Source organism: Nipponia nippon, unplaced genomic scaffold, assembly GCF_047370975.1.
Source record: "Nipponia nippon isolate SJK-2023a ecotype South Korea unplaced genomic scaffold, ASM4737097v1 scaffold_23, whole genome shotgun sequence".
Lineage (NCBI taxonomy): Eukaryota > Metazoa > Chordata > Aves > Pelecaniformes > Threskiornithidae > Nipponia > Nipponia nippon.
The window spans coordinates 8513366-8533929 of record NW_028262340.1 but is presented as its reverse complement, the minus strand read 5'-3'; the positions used below and the strand labels follow the sequence as shown (position 1 = coordinate 8533929).

Sequence of the window (20564 nt, the reverse complement as noted above, 5' to 3'; positions counted from 1 at the left end):
TGCCTGGGCTGCAGCCTCTTAACGCTGTGTCCATCAGAGCCCTGCCAAGGGAGATGTCCCAGGACCTCGGCGGGTGCTGGGCTCCCCCCAAATTGGGGTGGGCAGACTGCACCCCAAGGCCAAACCGTGGGCACCTCTGCTTGCTGTTGCCTGAAGGATTGAATCTTTAAAGTGCAACCATTCACCCTATGGCCTGCAATGGCTCTTCCTGCGTCTGTGTCCCCCTCCAGTGCCCCAGTAACACTGGATTAGAGCAGGGCTTGGACTGGCTTTGTCTGGTTAGGCACAAACCTGAGCTTTACTGAACCCCACTCCAGGCTCAGTAAAGGGGACGGGGGTCTGTCACCCCCTGATCTACCCTGGGTGAGGGGTGCTTGGTGTGGGGGGCAGGAGCAAGGGGCATGGGGCATCTGCAAAGCAACCTCACACCCATGTCATCCTCTCTCATAGCAAACCAGCCCCACAGGGCATGGCTGAGGCTTTTTGTCCTCTTCTTTCCAGTTTGCCACCAGCCCTATCCCCATGGTGGGATGTGCTCAGTGTGTGCCCGGCCTTAGTGCCTGCCTGCGGTGTGTCCAGGCTTCCCCCATCCTCCGGAAAGAGCAAATAATCAGCAAATGGGACACCAAAATCCAGCTCCTTGGACCTGCGAGGGCTGGGACAAGGCAAGGGGACGGGCGGCTACAGAGGTCCCCTCCGTCAGGTTGATGAACCCACTGTGAAGAGCCGCGGGCTCCAGGAATCCCTCCTTGCCCAAAGAAGGATGGCCCCCTCTGGGTCCGAGGAAGGGCAGGGTGAGGGTGGCCTCCAGTTAAACCAGTGCTCTGCGGGGACTGGGTTTAATCCCAAGCCATCCCTGCACTACTTGTGTGCCCAAGCTGGGCTTCGGGTGAGACCTTGCTCCCAGCCTCCCCTGCTCCTCTCCATTTCCCATCGTGCCGGGATGGAATGGCGCTGCCTTTTCGCCCTGTGCGTTGTCACCCATCTCTGGGTGCTCGCCAGCCTGTCCCTGGCAAGGTGGGTGCTGGGGTGAGGCCGGGGGTGTGGATCCAGCAAGACCCCGGGGCTTTCCCTTCCTCTCGCCGCCGCACCCCGGGAACCTGCACCCCCCAGCTCCTGGTGCCCGGGGTGGGGGTCGTGGAGGGGGGGGGGCGCACCGGTGCGCTTCGCCTTTAACGGGAGGGCGGGGCCGCCCACGTGACGGCGGAGGGGAGGGAGGGAGCGAGTGAGCGGGCGGAGAAACTCCCCGGGGCGGTGCGGCGCTCCCGGTGCTGGGCATGGGGTGCTGAGCTGGGCCTTGCCGGCACCCCCGGGGCGCTCCGTAGAGGAGTTCCCGGTGCTCTCCCGGTGCGCCCCTCCGGCGCCGCCCGCACCATGCCCGAGCAGCTCAGCGTGGCCGAGTTCCTGGCCGTGACCGGCGAGGACCTCAGCTCCCCGGCCGCCGCCGCCTTCGCCTCCAAGATGCAGAAGTGCCGGGGGGCGGTGGGGGCCCTGGAGGAGGTGAGCGGGGCTGGGGGGGCGTCGGGCTGTGCTCCCCGCCTGGGAACAACTCCTGCACCCCGCGCTGGGGCAGCTCCTGGCACCCGTAGGTGCTGGTCCAGCACCTAGTGCCCACCTCGGGGGGCACCTCCCTTCCTTGGGCTTCTGTTTATTGCGGTCTTCCCCTTCGCCCCGAGCTCCCCGGCTGTGCTTTTTCGGGGCCAAGCTGTACAGAAATGGGTAAAACTCCTTTAAAACCTTCTTTAAAGGTTTTTGTCTTCAGCTCCACATGCCACCCTGGGCCAGGGCATCCTCCCGGGGCTGGGCAGAGCATCAGCCCCACGGTTCCAGCTGCTATCGAATTCCTATGCTGGAGCCAGCCCTGATGTGATGGGGTGGCCCGGGGGGGGGTCCCTCAGCAATTAAAGCTAGGGGAGTATTTTTAGCCTCCCCCCAAAATCCCTGGCAGCGTTTGTGGGAAGGGTGGAGGTGGCAGGGTGCCTTTGTCCCCCTTCTCCTGCGTGGAATAAAGGTGGTTTCCAGCTGGTCCTGTGGCTTTTGCCAGCTCCTCTTAGCGAAGGAATGGATTTGAAGGAGAGCCCGGGCTGGCGGGGAGTGTGGGGCCCCAGGTACCAGAGTTGCCAGGATCCCCTGGGGCCAGTAGGATGGGCGTCCCCAGCCTGGAAACCTGGGGATGTACCATGGAGCATCCCGGTCCCTGCCACCATGTGCTGGCCGCTGCCGTGGATCTTCCTCTCAGCCAGGAAGGAGGAGGCAGCTCCAGCCAGGAGGAAGCAGCAGGAATTTTGTTTGGCTGCTCGGAGAGGCTGTGGTTAAGGGGGACGAGGATGGGGGGAGAGGCATCCCCCAGGAATGGTGGGGGTCTCTGTGAGGTTTGCTTAGTAAAGCTCCAGCGAGCACAGATGAGAGCTGGGAGTCGTGACCACCGTTGTGCATGCCATGGGGAGCACGGGGCTGAGCCCCCTCCCCATCCCAGTGGAGGCTGCAGGGAACCCTCGTGGGGGCCGAGCCACTGCCAGACCTTCAGTGTCCCTGTGCTCCAGCACGAGGGGAAGAGGGAAATCCAACCAAACAAGCCCCAGCCCCATGCTGCTCTCTGAGCCCTGATGGGGTGATAGCATCAGGCAAGGGAAATAAGCAGTGGTGGCTTTGGGGAGGGCTGGGGAGTGGGAGAGACTCTCTGTGACCAAACTGAGCCTTGGTCTTCCCTGTCATCACCCCAGATCCCGGCCGATGGCTTAGCGAGCAGGAGGGAGCAAGGGTTCCCGGTCTTGCTCCAGCGGCTGCTGGGTGGGAAGGGGTGACTGTGTCCCACCAGGTCCCCAAGACAGGGCATGCCGCCTTCGAGGCACAGCCACGTGCACCCATCTGGGAGCTGGTCTCAAACTGGGGGGACAAGAGCAGGACAGATGAGCAGGGTGAGGGCCAGAGGCTGGTGCTCACCATTGAGGAAGTATACTGGTGTTGGCCAGAGCTGCTCCATGCCTCAGTTTTCCTCCTGGGATTAAAGAGGACTCTGCCCTCCCGGGGGGCTCGTGTGACTTTGGCGTTCTTGGGGTTGCTGCAGAAGCAGAACCCAAGGTCTCTGGACTGGGCTGGAAGGTCGGATCCAGCCCTTGGTGGCTGGGGCTGGGTACTGTGTGCATGTCACACGAGACTGAGCACCTCTGGGCCAGGGCAGGGTGACATGGCAGAGGCTGCTGGTGTGTTTAGTGGCAGAGCTGGCAGGCGGGCTCCCAGCTCACTCCATAAATAATACCGTGTCCTTGCCATGCGCTGCCCTTTGCACCCGAGGCAGCGCCACATCCTGCTCCTGGCCTGGCAGCACCTCCTCCCTGGCCCCTGGCACCCATGGCAGCTCCTTCGCTGGGTGGCACGAGCTGGTGGTGGTGGGGAGGCAGAAGAATGGCCCCCATTGAGCATCTTGCCGGGACCAGGCAGGGGGTGGTGGTGGCTGCTTGGGGTCCCCAGGCTGTGAGCCTGGGTGTCTGAGGTGCAGGTGCGGATCTGTCCCTTCCTCCATCCCCACAGGGAATCCCTCATGCTCCTGTCCCCGCTGTGCCAATGCCCTCAGCTTCCCCTGACTGGGAGCCCTCATCCCTGAGCTGGGCCCGGGGGTGATGGGTGCTGGGGGGGGCTCCAGACATCGCTGCCCCTGCTCTGGAGGGCTGTCCCCGTGCAGCCAAGGCCTGTGTCCCTGGCAGCTGGCCCACTACCTCGGGGATGCCAGCGATGCCAGCAGCTGGGGCAGCACTGTGCAGTGATTTCCTCTGCATTTACCACCCTGGTGCTCGGCTCTGCCCGCACCATCCCTACTGGTCAGCTCATGAACCCCTTCCCAAAAGCCCCTGTGACCATCCCCAGATCATGCCCAGTCCCTGCGTTCAGCCTCCTGTGGCCATGAGCAGGCACCAGGGTGGGCTGCCTTGTCCCAGGCACTCGGAGCAGCTTCTTTCCCTGCTTGTATGGTGACGCATCCAGAGCATCTCATGCTGCCTCAGTTTCCCCTTCCTAAGGCTACATCAGGTTTGTGAGCCTGGGGTGTCCAGGTATCCAGCTCTGGCATCCCCCCCAAGGCAGGGCGTGCCTCTGCTCCGGGCCTGTGACTCTGGAGAGCCTGGGGTGCCCAGATTTGGTGCAGAGAGGGGACATGGGGGGCTTTGGATCACCCCAGCATCCTCCCCATTGTAGATGCATTGCAAGACCCCTCCAGGTGGGGGTTTTGGCTCCCACCTTGGCCCCGGTCCCTTCCCAGGCGGCTCGTCCTGGCCAAAGCTTGTCTGCAGCATCCCATCCAACAAGGAGGGCCTTGGAGAGTGGCGCCAAAGCCAGGCTGACCCCGCTGTCAGGAAATTGGCCTTGACATCAGCCTGAAAACCTTTGGCGATAGCACAAGTGAGAGAGAGCGAGCCTCTTTACTGTAATTTCTTCACAGTTTCATCCCTCGCCCTTCTTGCCGTTCACGCCCTCTAAATATTTCCAGCTGTTATCATGCCTCTGGTACCTGCAGCCAAGCCGTCCTTAACCCTTTCCTGATGGCTGGGGCTGGCATGTGTTTGGCTATGATGCTCTGCGGGTAGTGCCGTGGGCAGGTTGGCGTTGGGTTGGCGTTGGGGCTGAGTTTGCCCTGATGCTTGGTGGGGGCAAATGGTGGCTGCCTGGGTAGGGAGGGATGGAGCAAGGATGGGGGGACCAGGGTGGGGATGGGAAGCGCTCTAAGCGAGCGCAGGATGCAGCTGGCAGGGGCTGCAGGAGGAGTGGGGCACTGAGGAGATACATTGTGCTGGGGTTGCAGGTGGTCCATGGTGCGGGGGGCCACAGCTGAGACCCTGCATGAGCCCAGGAGGTTGTGGAAAGCCATGTTCCCATGTGTGGCATTCATGTGATTAGGTCCCTGTTGGGTATTGGCAGGAGGTGGGTCCTGGTTTTGGCTCTGCCATGGACCCCTGTGGGGAGCTGGGCACCCTCGCAGGTCTCTCCTGCCATGTCTGGCCCTGAGCCATGGGGATGCGTGCTGGGGTGGCAGGGACGGGCTGGTGTATTTGTGCTACGTGATGCTTCATCCTGTCCTTGGTTGAAACAGCCCCTGTGAGAGCCAGGGAGGCATGTTCCATGGTTGCTGGAAGCTGCTTAGATCCAAAGGGGCACTGGGCGTGCTGGCTGAGCCTCTCACCCCCTGCTACCCTCTTGCAAACCCGCATTTCCAGGGGCAGCCAAAGCCCTGCCTGGGAGCAAAAGCCACAGGGACTGCAGGCCTGGCAGGGGACCAGCAGGGCGCTGCGGCTCTGGCATCCCTGGGATGCCTCCGGCTCCTCTCCCAGCTCTGGGAGCTTGGCCGCTGCCCCACACATCTGCATGGCAGAGCAGCCACCTTTCCAAGGGCCAGCTAGGCTGGGGGGAGCGGCAGCCATGCTTGGCAGGGCTAACGAGCTCAGTTTGTTTTCTTTCTTCGCTTTCGCAGAGCCTGGATGGGGACCAAGCTGTACTTCAGAGGATCAGGAAATATGTGAAAGCCATTCACATCTCCGGGCTCAGTGAGTTGTGCTTTGAGAGCTGATGGGCATCCCTGGGCCACCGGGCTAGTGGAGTCTGTGACTGTTCCACTGTTCTGGGTGATGCAGCCAGACAGTTAGGTGGCCATGGGTGCTGGCCAGCCAGCCAGCCTGGCAACATGATAGGGTGCCTAAAACTGGCGTAAAAAGGGAAATTAAGAACCTTAGGGAGGTTGTTTAGGGCACACTGCTGCTGTCCTGCAGCAGGATCAGCCCAGCTCTGCTATGGAGGGATGGGGAGATGGGTGCTGGTGGGACCTCATGATGTGGCCGTCTACCAGGGGCGGGGTGCTGCAGGGCCACCCCACATCTCTCACCAGTGTCTCCCTGCACAGCCCACGTGGAGAACGAGGAGCAGTACAGCGAAGCCCTGGAGAACTTTGGCAACAACCACCTCTCCCAGAACAACCATGAGCTCTCCACCGGCTTCCTCAACCTGGCTGTCTTCACCCGCGAGGTCACCGCGCTCTTCAAGAACCTGGTGAGCTGCCCCTCATTCCCCCGGCATGCTGCCAAGATTGAGGGGGGGCTTTAACCACCCTGGGGGGAACCATGGGGTTCATGGCATCTCCGGTGCAACCTCAGGCTGTTCTCTGCATCTGGCTATTGCCAAGCCGGGGAAAATCTCCAGGATCCGTCTGGATTTGGAGAAAAACCCTGGTGCAGCCCCCCTCCTCCGAGTTTAGCTGCCCTCCACCACAGCTGGCAATCCCCAGCTCCCATGCCAGGCTCAGGGACACACCTCTGGTGCTCCCAGACCATCCAATACCCCCATTACTGGATTTACAGCTCATTCCTAGCTCCACCAGGGATGCTGATGCTGGGACGCAATGGTTGGGGCTGTTATTTTCTTTTTTCCCTTTCTTTCTATTTTTTTTTTTTTTCACATCAATTGCATCTCTGATCTTGCTTGCCAAGAAGTAAATCAAAGCCATGCCGAGCTGCGCAGCAGGGCGTTAGGGAGCCGCGGCTGCATGGGAAGCAGGCAGGCAGGCAAGCAGGCTGAGACGGCTGCAAGCTGAGCCAGCAGCACCTTCCCCACCACGGGAGTGGCTTTGGTGGAGAAATCGGTTCCTGGAGGGAGCTGGGTCCTTGCACGCCCAGCAGCAAAGCCCCGGGGGTCCTGTGCTGCTGGCCCCCTCTCCAGTCCCTTTCAGCGCCCTCAAAGGGTGTTTTTGGCCCCAGCTCTGCTTAAGGAAGAGATTTATTTCTGCTGCCCTTCCCCCAGCAAGAATCTCAGATTTCGGCATCTTCCTCTCCCAGTTACCCCAGTCCGGGCCTCCCCGCTCCTCCCCTTCCCCGCTGTCCCAGCCTGGCTGGACCCCCACACTCCAGGGGGGGCTCTACTGTGCCGCCAGCGTGAGAACAGCCACTGTTGTGTTCCCCCTGCTCTCCCCGGAGCAGGGTTACATGCTAGGACTCCCGACTGGATACGAAAAGCCAGGATTTCCCTCCCAGAGTCCCCCCGGAGCTGTTGGAAGCGGGGATGTCCTGTCACCCTGGAGCTGTCGGAAGGGGAGTGCTCCCACCCCCCCTCATTCGAGCCTGGTCCCATGCCACGGGGCTGGGTTTCTCCCTGGGTGCTGCCGGGGACCAAAACCCTTGGGAGCCTTTAAAAGAAATCTAGGTGCAGTGGGGAGGTCCTGTGTGGGTGCTGGAGCTGCTCTGACAGCACTAAAATGGGGTGCTGCCCCACAGGGTGCACGGAGGGATGCCGGGACTGGAGCAGGCTCCTGCATCCCCACCACGGACCCCTGCACAGTGCTGGTGGGAACAGTGGTGGCTGCGTTGCTGTCCCCAGACCCCAGGAAATGGGGACATTTTGAGAAGCACCTTTGACATCGGGGGTGTGTGTGTGTGTGTGTCTTTGCATCATGGAGCCATGGAGGGGCTGGTGGCATTGCCGGGTGCTGTGGGGGGACAGGGTGGCAATGTGGGGAACAGCTTTGGTTTTGGCAGCCGTGGCGCTGATGTGGTTTGGGGGAAGGGCCCCACGTCAGACATCTTGTAGCCAGCTCCAACAAGCCCCGGCCTGCCCTGTGCCTGGATCCGGCCCTGCTTTCAGCCTCCTTAACTCTTCATGGGGCAGCGATGGAGCCAGGGGCAGGGACCCCCAGTGCTGGGGAGGACCTGGGGCTCCAGCTCCTCAACCTGCCCTGAGGTGGGGACCCCCGTGGGGTAACCCCATCTCTACCCCTTGCAGGTGCAAAACCTGAATAACATCGTCTCCTTCCCACTGGACAGCCTGCTGAAGGGGCAGCTGAAGGACGGCCGCCTGGTGAGTCCCCTCCAGCAGTGTCCCTGAGGCTCTGAAGCTGCAGGTCACCCATTTGGGGACATACTGCAGCAAGACCCCCATTAGGGGCTCAGCTTGTGCCCATGGCCAGGAGAAGGAAGGAGCAAATGCCCAAGGCTGGAAGGCAGCAGCAAGGGCTGGAAGGGACGGGAACAAGGGGTGAAGACTGAGTGGAGATGTCCCTGGTCCCTGAGGAGCAGGACAGAGCAGGGTGCAGCGATGCAAAGCAAAGCCCTCAGCTGCAGGATGCTGCTTTGGTGCCACCAGGTCTTTCACCTTCCCTGACAGCTGCCAACCCCTCTCTCCTTTTGCCGCAGGACTCCAAGAGGCAGATCGAAAAGGCTTGGAAGGATTACGAGACCAAAGTGTAAGGAACCCGCTGCCTCCAGCAAAATCCACCTAATCCTGCTCTGCACAAAGGTGTTTTGTCCCAGGGCTGCAGCCGGGCACTGATCGGTGCTGGTTTGCCATTGAGTGGGCTCTGGTTCAGCCTTTCCCAGCTAGAGAGGGGCTGGAGATGTTTCTCCAGATCCAGTCCCCACCCTCAGAGCGGGGCTGTCCCCAACCTGCCATCCCATCCCGCAGGGGGAAGATGGAGAAGGAAAAGGAGCGAGCCCGCTTGGCAGGGGTCACCCAGGCCGAGCTGTCCACAGCGGAGATGGCTGAGGACATGCAGAAGGAGCGGCGGCTCTTCCAGCTCCACATGTGCGAGGTAAGGGCTGTGCTGGGGCGGAGATGGGTCCATTCGGCCCCAGAGGGATGCAGGGGACTGCTCCGCTCAGAGTTGCGTGGGGATGTCGGAGCCTGTCCCCGTCCCCACCACCAAAGCAGCCCCATGTTGGTGCAGCGTGGGACCCTCAGCTGTCCCCATCTGGTCGTGTCCTTGCATGGTCCTGGCTCAGGGACACCCCCATCCGCAACATGGGGCTCCTGCGGGATGTGGCTTCGAATGGCACCTGCGGGTTACCCTGCAGTGAGGCACCCGGGGGTTGCACCCACATCCTCCCAGCCCCGCTCCTACCCCTCCTCTGCAAAGCTAAGGGCTGGCATTTGGGGCAAAAAGTGAGTTTTTTGGATAACATCCCCAAGGTTGGCTTTGCGGTTCTGCCCTATTCTCAAAATTGCCCTTTGTTTTGGTTAGGGGGGCTCATGAGCAGCCCCAGATCCACGACTGTCCCAGGGATCTGTGCTCAGGAGGTGAGATGGGAAGAGGTGAAGGATGGAGATGCAATGTCAGACCCCCCAGTGAGGAGGGGACCCGGGTGTCCTAGCTCCAGACATCCCAGTAGCCCCACAAACCTCTTGAGAGTGACACAGAGCAAGGGACAAGTCCCCAGTGGGTTGCCCCAGGGGTCTCCCATGTCCCTGAGGGCCAGGCAGCAGCAGTGGAGCCCCATACAGCCCCATGCTCCCCCTCAGCAAAGGGCAGGGGCTGTGGGGAGGAGGCTGCACCCACCGCAGCAGGGCCAGGGCTGGGCATGGGGCCGGGGAGCTGGGACCTGGCCAGATGAGTCACTCCCTTGAATAGCACTACTGTGAAATAACTAACAGCACATGGAAATGCGGGAGCTGCAGCGCGGCTGGGGAGGGGCCGCAGCCGGCAACCCTGCAAAGAGTGGCTGTGTGCGAGTGAGCGCACGTGCGTGTGTGTGCCAGCATGCATGAGCGCTGCTGCTTTCCCGGGGAGCCTGCCTGGAAATGGGGGCGACAGCTCTTCTAGGGGACTGGCTAGGGCTGGGGTGTGTGTTGCCTGTAGGTTTATAGGTGGATGGTATTTGCTACTTCCTGGGGTGGGAGCAGGATCTGATTTCACCCCAGGGGTGATGTGTGGGGTGGTTACATCTCCCCATTGTGGGCCATCTCACACCCCAAGGGGCCATGGGGCGGATGGATGCAGCTGGACCTGGACCCAGGCAGTGCTGGGAGTATCCCTTTGCTCGTGGGTCTCAGCCAGCGCTGGCTGGGATGCTCCGCTGCCACTGTCACCCAGGGGCATGGGTGGCAGGGCAGGGAAGTCTCGTGGGAACCGGGCACACGTGATATTTTCCAGCCGTGACTTTGTTCAGGGGGTGCAGTCAGTGCTGGGCGCCCCAGGGCTCCGTGTTGGATGCCACATTGGCTTTGCAGCTCCAGCTTGCACAGAGCAATTTAACAATGCCCTCCACCAGTCCAGGTGACTTCTCGCTGGGTAGGGGTGCCCAGAGTGCCTGGACCACTGGGAGGCTTCATCTTGGGGGCTCTATCCCGCCATGGTGCTTCCCCACCACGGAAAGCCCCCCCAGAGCTCAGGGCTGCCTTCCTCTCCCCTCATCTCCTGCCTGAAACCATCCTCCAGCAGCTGCGCCAGCCTGGAGAGGAGCTTGCAGGGGGAAATATCTTCCTCCCCCCTTATTTTGCTCAGGGTGCTCAAGGCTCCAGGTCTTTTCTGCCTGCAGCTGATGGGAGGGTTTGATGTATCAAGCTGAAATTCTCTGTCCCGTGGGACACCTCTGCGAGGACTGCAGACCTCCAGGGCTGATGTGCCGCAAGCAGTCACTGCTTGAAATCTGATTTTTTGGGAGTAAAGGGGTCATATCTTAAAAAACATTTGGGCTATTTTTTTTTTTTCCTTCACAAGCTGCCTTGGGTTTTGGTTATTTATTAACTCCAGAAATAATGAGCAGTGGGAGAAGCATGCTCGGCTGGAAACCCCGGGGGCCTGCCTCAGTCCTTGAACTTTTCAGGGCTTGGAGGACTTCCAGAGCCAGGTTTTCTGAGGGTGGTCCCCAGCGAGCTGTTTTCAAATCCAGCGTCATGACGCAACTTCTTGAAACCCAGCCAGTGTTTTAACCCTACTCCCGGCACAGGGAAGGGAGGTGAGGGCTGGGCAGGCTCTTGCTCTTTCCTCCAGGATATTTTCCGCCAGTCCTCATCTCCGTCACCTAACTAGGTGTCTTCTCCTCCAGTACCTGCTGAAAGCCAGTGAGTCTCAGATGAAGCAGGGACCAGATTTCCTGCAGAGCCTCATCAAGTTTTTCCACGCTCAGCACAAGTAGGTCCTGCCCAGGTCGGGGGGGCTCATCCCCAGGGTTTGTTGTCACCCCGGGAGGTCCCACAAGGGTCTGGGGGCACCTTCTCCTGTCCCAGCTCCATAAAGCTGTTGGTGAAAGTGTTGGGCAGAGCCCATTGCTCTCCGGTTGCATCCAGGGAGTTGAAACGTGCTTTATTGGCTTGAGGAGCTGTAAATGTGTCCGTGGGGGCTGGGGGAAGGGGGTTGGCTCAGCATATATCCGATGATTTGGTTTCTGGATAGATTTCCAGGGATGAGTTCAGCCGAGCGGCTCCACTGTTAGCCGTGGGGTTTGTAACAAGAGTGTTTGGAGCAAGGATTAACGTCCCTTCGCCTTTCCTGTTGCTCCATGAGGCTGGAGTAGCAGCGTGTGGGTGTTGTGTCATCTCCTTCAGTTCTTGAGTGGGAAAACTGAGGCAGGGAGGGGGCAGTCGCATTGGCCAACAACATGACCTCGACTGGGGCTGTGACCCAGAGACCCCCAGGATTTGGCTTCCAGCAGGGCTGGTCCCCAATGAGATGAGCTTGCATCGAACAAGAGGCCAATCCTTCATCCGAAACACCCCGAACGCTTGGGGTATCCAGACCCCATGGGCTGGGCTTGGCCTGTGGTGGAATCTCTCCAGGTCCCGGTAGCAGGGGAACCACAAAGCAAGAGCAGCTTCCTAGGGGGGTTGCTATGGTCTCCTGCCATGTTTTCTCTAAAAAAACCTTTTTTTTTTTTTTTCCTCCATCCTCCCCATCTGCATCTTAATCACATTAAATAAATGCCCAGTTTCTTCCAAGACGGCTGGAAGGCTGCCCAGAACCTCTACCCCTTCATTGAGAAGCTTGCTGTGTCCCTCCATGCGGTAAGTCACCCAGCCTGCCATCCAGTGTTGCTCAGACATGTCCCCCGAGATGCCACCCTCCCCATGCCAGCCCCTGAGAACACCTGCATTCAGCACAGCAGTGAGGGCAGCTGCCTCCCTTTCCAGCTCCACCAAGCGCAAGAGGAGGAGGTGAAGCAGCTCACACAGACGCGCGATTCCCTCCGCAGCATCCTGCAGCTGGAGAGCAAGGAGGTGAGACTCCAGGATGGGCAGGGGAGAGCTGGGAAGGAGGGTCAGGAGGGTGCTGGGTGCTAAGGAGGAGTGAGTGCCTCAGGGTTAGCTTGGAGATGAGGAGCAGCAGGGAAAGGGGAGTTGGGGATCAAAGGGGACATCTGTGGGAGCAGAGCAGGAGACCTGGTAGATGCTCAGAGGGGACAGGGGTCTCTGGCATCCTGATAAGGATAAGGACAAGGTTACTTGGCGGCAGCAGCCACCTCTGCACCTCTCACTTTGCTTTTTAAATGCTTTTTTTTTTCACCTGGTGAGCTCAGGAAAACCTGAGCAGGAAGAACTCTGGCAGCGGCTACAGCATCCACCAGCACCAAGGGAACAAGCAGTATGGGACGGAGAAGTCGGGATTTCTGTACAAGAAGAGCGATGGGTGAGGATGAGTGTTATTTGCTCAGAAAGCTCCCGGCTCCATCCCAGTGTTGCTGGAAGAGCACCAGGCTCATGGAAGGTCCCAGAGCTGGGACATCCTGAGGTGGAACTGTTTGGGTGAGGTTTTTGGTTGCTGTTAGACAGGTCTTCGGGTGCAAGTGGTCCCATCTGGTCTTAAGCATCCATCAGTGCTTGGAGAATGGGATTTTTCTGCAGGCTGGAGAAGATCTGAGAGCTGGTGGTCAGGGGTTGGTGGGTCTCCAACTGCAGCTGGGGAAGGAGGAGGTTTGGAGGTGGTGCAGGAGACCCTCCTCTGCAATAGTTTGGTGCCATCGCCCCATTTCTTATGTGAAGGCCCCCAGCAGGCTCTGATGCCCGGGATGCTTCTTCCATGATGCTCTCCTGGGCAGCTGGCTGGGCACAGTGGCTGGTTCTGTGTGGGTGTAGTGTCCTTGGATGCGGGTCTCCAGGAACAGCCGCCCAGTGCCAAGTTCACCCTGAAGAGCTGTGTGCTGTGCGGCTGATGGGAGGGGAATAAATTCCTTGTTTCTTGGGCATGGAGGGAAAAAGGATCCTGGTGGGATCATCTAGGGTGAAAAATAAAATCCTCAGAGCACCAAAGAGGAGGTCTTCACCTTCTCAGTGGGCCTCTGGGTAATGGGCCCCACGTTTTGAGAGAGCGGTTATGTGCTTTGCTGAACTGTGATGCTGTTGGCCAGCATGACCTGTGGCCAGCCTGCTCAGCAGCACATTTTGTGCTCCGCGAGCTACAGGAAGCACAGCCCTACATCCAGAAAGCCATTGGGCCTCTGCCAAGGGCTGCCGTGGGTGGTTTGGGAGGCGGATGGATGTGGGTGACCAGTGCTGTGCAACGCGTCCTCACTTCTCCTCTTCCTCCTCCTCAGGATCCGCAAAGTCTGGCAGAAGAGGAAGTGTGGTGTGAAGTATGGCTGTCTGACCATCTCCCACAGTATGGTGAGGAGCAGCAGGGGACTGCAGCCCTGACCCTTGAGGTCACCCTTTGAGTGCTGGTGTCCGTTGGATTTCAGGTTTAGTTTTGCCCAAACTGGTCACAAATTTGCCTGGCTTAAAATTTAGTATGAGCTGGGACTGGATGTACTAAATGGGGTCCCCCATTGTTTCATAGGTGTCAATGGGAGGGGATGGTGGGTTTGGCTGGGGCAGTGAGATGGGTGTTGAGATTCCAGACAAGGCCAAAGGGGCCAGGGTGGTTTGGAAGCGACGTGCTGCCCCCCGGTGGTGGAGGCCGAGAACTGCAGCAGGGACAGAAGATGGCGGCTCAGGGACGTTTCCGAGCCCTGTTCTCCTGGGTCAGAGAGGGTCCGACTTGCCTGGTTATCCCAAGAGGAACCATCTGGGGATGGTGGTTGTCCCACCAGAGTTGCTGTCGGAGGTACACGCTTGGTGATGTGCATCCCACTCTTTCCCAGTCCTTTAACCTGCCTGTTGTCATCACACCCTGCAGATAAACCGTCCCCCCGTCAAGCTGAACCTCCTCACCTGCCAAGTGCGACCCCACACCGAGGAGAAGAAATGCTTCGACCTGGTGACGCGTGAGTGCCCAGAGTGGGATGCCGTGGCTGGGGTGGGCGTGTTTGACCCAGAGGTGGCCGAGCTGTGGATGGGAATTCCCTTTTTGGAGGAGAACATCCCAAGTGGGTTTTCCCAGTGGCCAGCTGGCCCTCCACCAGCCCTGTCACAGCACCTAGGCACCCTTTGCCCTTTTAATCTGGCTCTGGGCGTCTCCGTGGCTGCCTTTACGGAGGAAGGACCAACCTCTCCAAGGAGATCTAGCAAGCTCAAGACAAAAACAGGTTGCAACAGCATTTGGGTGTTGGATGAGTGACATGCAGTGATTTTATTTTATTTTAAAGCAGCCCCTTTGGAGTAGTTTCAGCCTCTTCCTGCGGTCTTGGGGATCCCTGAATCCCCCCACTTACCTTCTCCCCTCTCTCCCCATCCCTGCAGACAACAGGACCTATCACTTCCAAGCGGAGGACGAGCAGGAGTGCATTGTGTAAGTGCCACAGCCCGTCCCCATTCCTTGCTGTGCTGGATCCTGCTCCTCCTCCTCCTGACTGGGGCTCCCCCGCTGCCCAGGTGGGTCTCAGTGCTGCAGAACAGCAAGGACGAAGCCCTGAGCAACGCCTTCAAGGGGGAGCTCAACGGTGGTGGGGCAGCAGCGGGCAGCGGGGCAGACGGCAGCATGCAGGAGCTCACCAAGCTGGTCATCAGCGAGGTGAAGAACATGCCGGGAAACAAGCAGTGTTGTGACTGCGGGGCACCGGGTAGGTCGGGCCTTGGCATGTGTCCCCCAGCCCGGGTGTGGCTTGGGTACTGAGGTGGGGTTGCAGCATCCCACGGGGCTGGATGGTGATGCTGAGCCCCACGCTGTTCCCCCGGCAGACCCCACATGGCTCTCCATCAACCTGGGCATCCTGACGTGCATCGAGTGCTCCGGCATCCATCGGGAACTGGGCGTGCATTACTCCCGCATCCAGTCCCTCACACTGGACGTCCTCAGCACCTCCGAGTTGCTGGTAAGCTGCTCCCTGAGTCTGGAGATCTCACAGCCCGCAGGAATCACCCTCTGCGGTTCCCAAACCTCCTGGGACATAGAGTTCATGCCTCCTCCTCCATCCCATCTGTGCCTAGTTTGCTCCAGTGCTCGCAAGCTTGCCTCAGTTTCCCCGGTGGCAGTTTGCAGCCCCTAGCACGATGGTCTGGGCAAGTGGGGGGGGGGGCTCTGCAAAGCCGCTTGCCAAGGAGAGGGACGCAGGCAGCCCCCCAGGATTTGCTCCCTTTTAAAACAGACTTCCCCTGCCATGAAAGACCATCATCTTCAGGGGAAATGCTGCTCTGGGGAGGTCCTGGGTGGGTCTAGTGGATTCCTTCCCTCTGCCTCCGGGATGGGGATGGGGATCTGGCTGGAGCTGGGTGAGCGTGGCCAGGAGGGCTCATCTCCCCCTGTCCCTCTCTCACCACAGCTGGCCGTCAGTATCGGAAACACCCGCTTTAACGAGATCATGGAGGCCACACTGCTCACGCAGGACTGCCCCAAGCCCTCGGCTGGCAGTGATATGTGAGTCGGCCGCTGGCCAGGGGACTTGGGGTGGGCTGAGAGGAGGAGGAGGAGAAGTGCACCATGCATGGTCTGTCCTTGTCCCCGTGCTGCTGCCCATCAACTCTGAGACAGCCTGAGGATGGGAGAAGGGAGGATCCTGGTGTCATTGCCTGGATTTTGGTGGGGATCTGCACCTTTTTTCGAGGTTTCCCACTGATCCTGAGGCTTCAGGAGGAGGCAGGAGCCCAGGGTGCCTCTGGCTGTGGTGGGGACTGGGGGGTGGGTCTGGTCTCTGTGCCCGTCCAAGCCGATGCCATGCTACCCTTCCTGCAGGGCTGCTCGCAAGGAGTACATCGTGGCCAAGTACATGGAGCGACGCTATGTGCAGAAAAGTGGCCGCAACGACCCCCACCGCCTCTGGGAAGCCATTCGTGCCCGCGACCTCCTGGCCCTGCTGCAGGCCTTTGCTGAGGGACACGATCTAGCCAAGCCCCTGTCCAGCCCCGAGGGCCAGGTGAGCCCTGTGCCGCCGCAGCTGCTCCATTCCCTCTGCCTGGCAGTGTAAATGGTTTTTCCCTCTCTGGGTGCCTATGCTCAGGGTTTTCCCGGCCTTTGGGTGGAGATGTGCCCTCAGGAAGATGAGCATCGTCAGGTCCAGCTCTCCTCTCCATCTCATGGGAGATGAGCATCCTCAGGTTTAGCTCTCCTCTCCCCTCCATCTTGTGGCAGGACCTGGGTGAGCTGGCGCTGCACATGGCCGTGCGCCACGCGGACAGATCGTCCCTTCCTCTGGTGGACTTCATCATCCAGAATGGGTGTGTCCCCAGCTGCCCGCAGTGTCCCCTGCCTGCTCCCCTGCCTACTCCCCTGTGGAAGGACCGTGCACAAGCACGGGGCACTGATGCTTGTGTGCTCTTGAGCCTTGAATTTCTTGCTGGTGGTTTTGCACAGGGGGACGCTGGACCGGGTGACACAGGATGGGAACACGGCTTTGCACTACAGTGCACTCTACAACCAGCCCAACTGCCTTAAGCTGCTCCTGAAGGGCAAAGCTGCCTTCACCACAGGTACGGGGCCAGGAAGGGGGGTTTTGGGGGAGCCCTCTGCTTGGGGCTCTCCAGTGGGAGCAGAGCAGTGAGGCTGTAACCTGGATCTGTCCCCTTTTGTCCCTCGGGCAGTGAACGCAGCGGGTGAGACGGCTTTGGACGTGGCTAGGAGGCTCAAGCACGTTGAATGTGAAGAGCTGGTAGGTGGGATGGGGGAGATGCTCGGGCTGGGGAGGGGGAACCAATGCACTGGGGAAGGGCTGGCATGGAGGCGGGGGGCTCCTGGGACCTGTTCCTGCCATGCTGAGACCTCTCTGACCTGCCCCATCTGGCAGTTGGAACAGGTGCAGGCAGGGAAGCTCTCCCTGCAGATCCACGTCGACTATGACTGGGAGCCCCCCCAGGAGTTCCCCTATGACAGTGAGGATGAGCTGGAGGAGAAGGTAGCTGCTGGACAGTATGGGGAGACACCCCATGGCCCCAGTGGGATGGTGGGGGAGGGGTGCAGACCCTGTGGGGGGGCTGGCGGCAGCAGGGCAGCCCTGGAGCCGGGTGTCTGTCCTCAGGTCAGCCCCCTCCAGCGCTCCTTCAAGGGGACATTGCCACTGGCCACCAGCCCCCCACCTGCCTGCCCCCAGACCCGCTGGAGCTGCATGGGGATGGACATCACCAACAAGACCTATGAGAGCATCCTGGTGCCCTCGCGCCCCATGCCTCGCCGGGCCCATAGCGAGGAGATCCCCCCACCGCTGCCCCTCAAAAACCCCACGCGTGGCGGCTCCCGCCCCAAACCTGGCCACAGCCCCACCGGTGAGTTGGGGGGGGGGGAATGAGGCTGTCCCTTCACCCAGACATCAGGTTTACTGTCTTCATCATGTGTCCCCCCGCCAGAGCGCCCCGAGCTTCCCCGGCAGGCGTCAGAGCCGCACTTCCCCGGGCCGGTGGAGGCTCTGGCACCACGCAGCCTCCCCTCCACCGGCAGCACCGGCGCCTTGGATGGCACTGCTGGCCCCCTGGCCCCTGGCACCTGCAGCCCCACCGAGAGCCGGCGGGCAGCGTACTGGGAGACCCGCTTGGAAATGGAAAGCAGTGGCACCCGGTGGGGTCCGGAGCTGAGCCCCCTGCCCGGGCAACCCCCACCAGGCAGCACGGCCCCTGACATCCCCCCTGTCAAGTTCAGGTAGGGACACCCCCCCATCCCAGCCTGGGCTGCACTGGGTGTGGGGGAGTCATTGCATGGTGCTGGCAGGTCAGCTTCAACCCCTGCCAGTGCCCCCCTGCCCCGGGCATGGGGAACCCCAAATTGTCCAGTGGGGGGCATGGAGCAAAGGGGTCCCCGCCCTGACCTGGAGTCCCCAAGGGAGTTGGTGCTGGCCCTGGGACACAGGAGGGGACAAGGACAGCTGTGGGGATGCTGGGTTGCCCCTGGAGAAGGTGACAGATTATTTGGGGGTGACACCAAGATCCCCTGCAAGTTATATCAAATATATTTTTTTCTCTCTTTTTGGAAATTGTGGTGGGATGGGGTCGTTTGAGGGAGGATGGGTGCTGGGGACCTTCTCCATCAGCATCCAGGGGGCTGTGGGTGGGACACTGGTCCCTTGGCTCCCACTGGGGGAGCCCTGACCCTGCTGAGACCTCACGGGAAGGGGGACAGCGGAGGAAGGCACCAGCAGAGAGGGGATGATGCTGTCCCTGCTGTCCCCGGCAGCTCAGAGAGCACCCGCTCATACCGGCGCATCAGCGGCGTGGTGGGCAAAGCGGGGTCGGCCGTGTCCCCCCAGAGCCCTGGTGGCCCCGAGGACCCTGCGCTAAGCAAGGTGCCCCCTGTGCCCATGCCGAGGAGATTTGCTCCGGTAGGTGCCATGACTCAGGAGGCTCTCAGAGGGGCTGTGATGGGGAGGGTCACTGTCTGCATCCCCAAGCATCCCAACTCCCCTTATCTTGGTGTGGCAGATGGAGGGATCAGGGGTGTGACATCCCTGCACCCACCTTGGGGGTGGCCTTGGGGGTGGTCTGTCACACCCTCGCCTACCCCTTTGCAGGCCAAGGGGAGGCAGAAACGGGTGAAGGCGGTGGCTGACTGCAAGGGGGACAAAGCACGGGAGCTGACCTTCTCCAAGGGAGAGGTGATCGTGGTGACACGGGAGGAGGACGAGCAGAGCTGGGTGAGTGTCACCATGGCATGGACAGATGGTCCCTTCCCTCCCAGTACTCTTCTGGAGGAGACTGGGTGTTCATGGGAGGCAGGGGCGGGTGCTCCCTGCCCCATCTGTGCACGGAGGGCTGGGGAGGCTTCTACTGACGTGTCACCATGGCTTTGCCTCTCTCAGTCCCTCTGGGAATTGGCATGTTAGCCCTAAAGCTTCTCCCCTGCCTGAGATGGGACTCCCACCCCCCTCACACCCTCTTCTCTGCACCCCCAGGTCGGCTTCATCGAGGGCGATGGCTCCCGCACTGGTGTCTTCCCAGCCAGCTTTGTCCACCTCTTGCAAGACTGACTGGGTGGCAGTGGCCCTTTTGTCCCTGTCCCTTCGGCCAGGACCCAAGGCAGCTCCCCACTGGCCAGCAAGGGCTAGGGCTGCGCCTGAGGGGGTTCGGTAGAGCTGGGCCATGAGGGTCAGGTGCCTGGGACCCTGGCATGGGACCATGCAGCCTGGCTGGACACTGCCCTCCAAGGGGGCTCAGAGACCCCTCCATTGGGAAGACTGTCCATGGATGGCGGCTGTACCACCTACTTTCTCCTCTACCCCAACTGTGAAGCATATGGGCTGGGCAGGGAAGAGGAAGGGGCTTTTAGTGACCTTGTCTGGGGAGGGCTGGAGGGTCTCTGGCTCTGTCCTGGCCCCCTGCCCCAGGCTCTCGCAGCTGCCTGGGCTGGTGGGGCTTGGGGATGCTTCAAAGCTTCCCTAAAACTGGTAGTGAAATGCCGTTCCCTGATTTCGGGGGTGTTCAGGTGGCCCTGCAGAGCCCCTGTCCCTCATCTGGGGCAGGTGCTGGATCGCTTCCCCAGCCCTGGGGCTCTTTCTGAGGGAATTTTGCAGCTTCTTCTAGGACCAATGTCCCCCCATGCCGGTATCTCTCAGGAGCCACTGGCCTCCATGCTTACCTAATTTGCCCTCTCCCCCTTCTTGTTAGTGCGTCAAATGTTTCATCTCAAAAAATGATCTGTTTTTTAATGTTTTCCCTCTCTGGTTTCTAATAAAGCTATTGGTTTTGTAAGCACCTGGGGGTGTGTGGTGGGGAGGTGATGCTGGTGACGTGTCCTAGAGGCTCCCAGGCACCAGGGTCTCTGTGACCTGCTGGTGTCCATCGGGGATGTGACCCTGGGCTTTGGGTGTGTCACATCAGGGGGAGCACTGTTTTGGGGGGACATCAGGTTAGGTTTTAGGCAGCCAGGCTGTCATTGAGCCCTGTCTTTCCTGTGCTTGCTGGTGTTGCATTCACCCATCCTGTGCCATGTGGGGCTGGGCTGGGGCATGGCCATCCTCCCAGTGTGCCAGGATGGATCCAGCACAGCACAGAGCAGGGTGCTCACCCTACGGCCACCCCTTTTGAGTGGTAGAGCAGGGACAAGCAAGGGTGACATGCTTGCTGTCACCCACCCATCCCAACTGCCTGTACCACTTGAGCCTCGGGACAGCATCCCCACTGTGGTGCCACCTGCTGCTGCCTGTCCTACTGGTACTTGGGGTGGCTCCTGGCACCTACCATGGGCTGGCATGCCATGCTCCTGGGGGAATCAGTAGAGCAAATGCTGGTGCAGCCTTAGCACCTGCTGGACTTAAAAGGCCGCAAGAGGTGTGGAGGTATCATTTGTCATCACAGCTTGCTCCCCCAGGGAACTCACTGCTGCAGGACATGGAGTTTGGAAAGGGCAACCCTTGTGCCTGCAGAGCTTGCACTGCGCAGCATTGCACCCGCGCCTGTTGGGGAATCCCTCACTGAGCCATCCCAGTGGCAAAGCCATGTTCTGGGCCCTCTCCCTGCCAACACTAGGCTCCAGCCCCGTGGCATGCAGCTCCTCCAGCCAGCCCGTCGGCACCCTGGCACCCCTGGGCTCC

The 20564-nt window shown here is 60.5% G+C and overlaps 1 protein-coding gene across 5 annotated transcripts; it reads left to right on the top strand.

Annotated features, from left to right (window-relative positions):
- The first annotated feature begins 1242 nt into the window (after window positions 1–1242).
- On the top strand, window positions 1243–19716 carry ASAP3 (ArfGAP with SH3 domain, ankyrin repeat and PH domain 3). 5 transcript variants are annotated; one of them, XM_087760775.1, is made up of 26 exons: window positions 1243–1500; window positions 5462–5534; window positions 5888–6033; window positions 7756–7830; window positions 8166–8215; window positions 8434–8560; window positions 10794–10879; window positions 11673–11748; window positions 11875–11961; window positions 12261–12370; window positions 13275–13344; window positions 13856–13943; window positions 14359–14407; window positions 14491–14678; window positions 14797–14930; window positions 15378–15472; window positions 15788–15968; window positions 16184–16269; window positions 16406–16521; window positions 16633–16700; window positions 16836–16943; window positions 17139–17310; window positions 17392–17680; window positions 18212–18356; window positions 18546–18668; window positions 18927–19716. In XM_087760775.1, exons 1-26 carry the CDS (start codon window positions 1375–1377, stop codon window positions 18999–19001), a joined length of 2943 nt encoding a protein of 980 aa, XP_087616901.1. In that variant the 5' UTR covers window positions 1243–1374; the 3' UTR covers window positions 19002–19716. The 5 variants fall into 5 exon arrangements, 4 of the variants coding, with proteins under 4 accessions (XP_087616901.1, XP_087616900.1, XP_087616902.1 ...); XM_087760774.1 differs by having other exon boundaries at window positions 17067–17310; XR_015705452.1 differs by lacking the exon at window positions 18212–18356 and having other exon boundaries at window positions 17067–17310.
- Window positions 19717–20564: the final 848 nt, after the last annotated feature.

Bases quoted from the DNA above. Each gene is read 5' to 3' on its own strand.
- ASAP3 (XM_087760774.1), top strand. From the start codon at position 1,375: ATGCCCGAGCAGCTCAGCGTGGCCGAGTTCCTGGCCGTGACCGGCGAG. The intron at 12,371-13,274 runs GTGAGGATGAGT...CCTCCTCCTCAG, and splicing joins CTGTACAAGAAGAGCGATGG to GATCCGCAAAGTCTGGCAGA. The intron at 16,944-17,066 runs GTAGCTGCTGGA...GTCTGTCCTCAG, and splicing joins AGGATGAGCTGGAGGAGAAG to GTCAGCCCCCTCCAGCGCTC.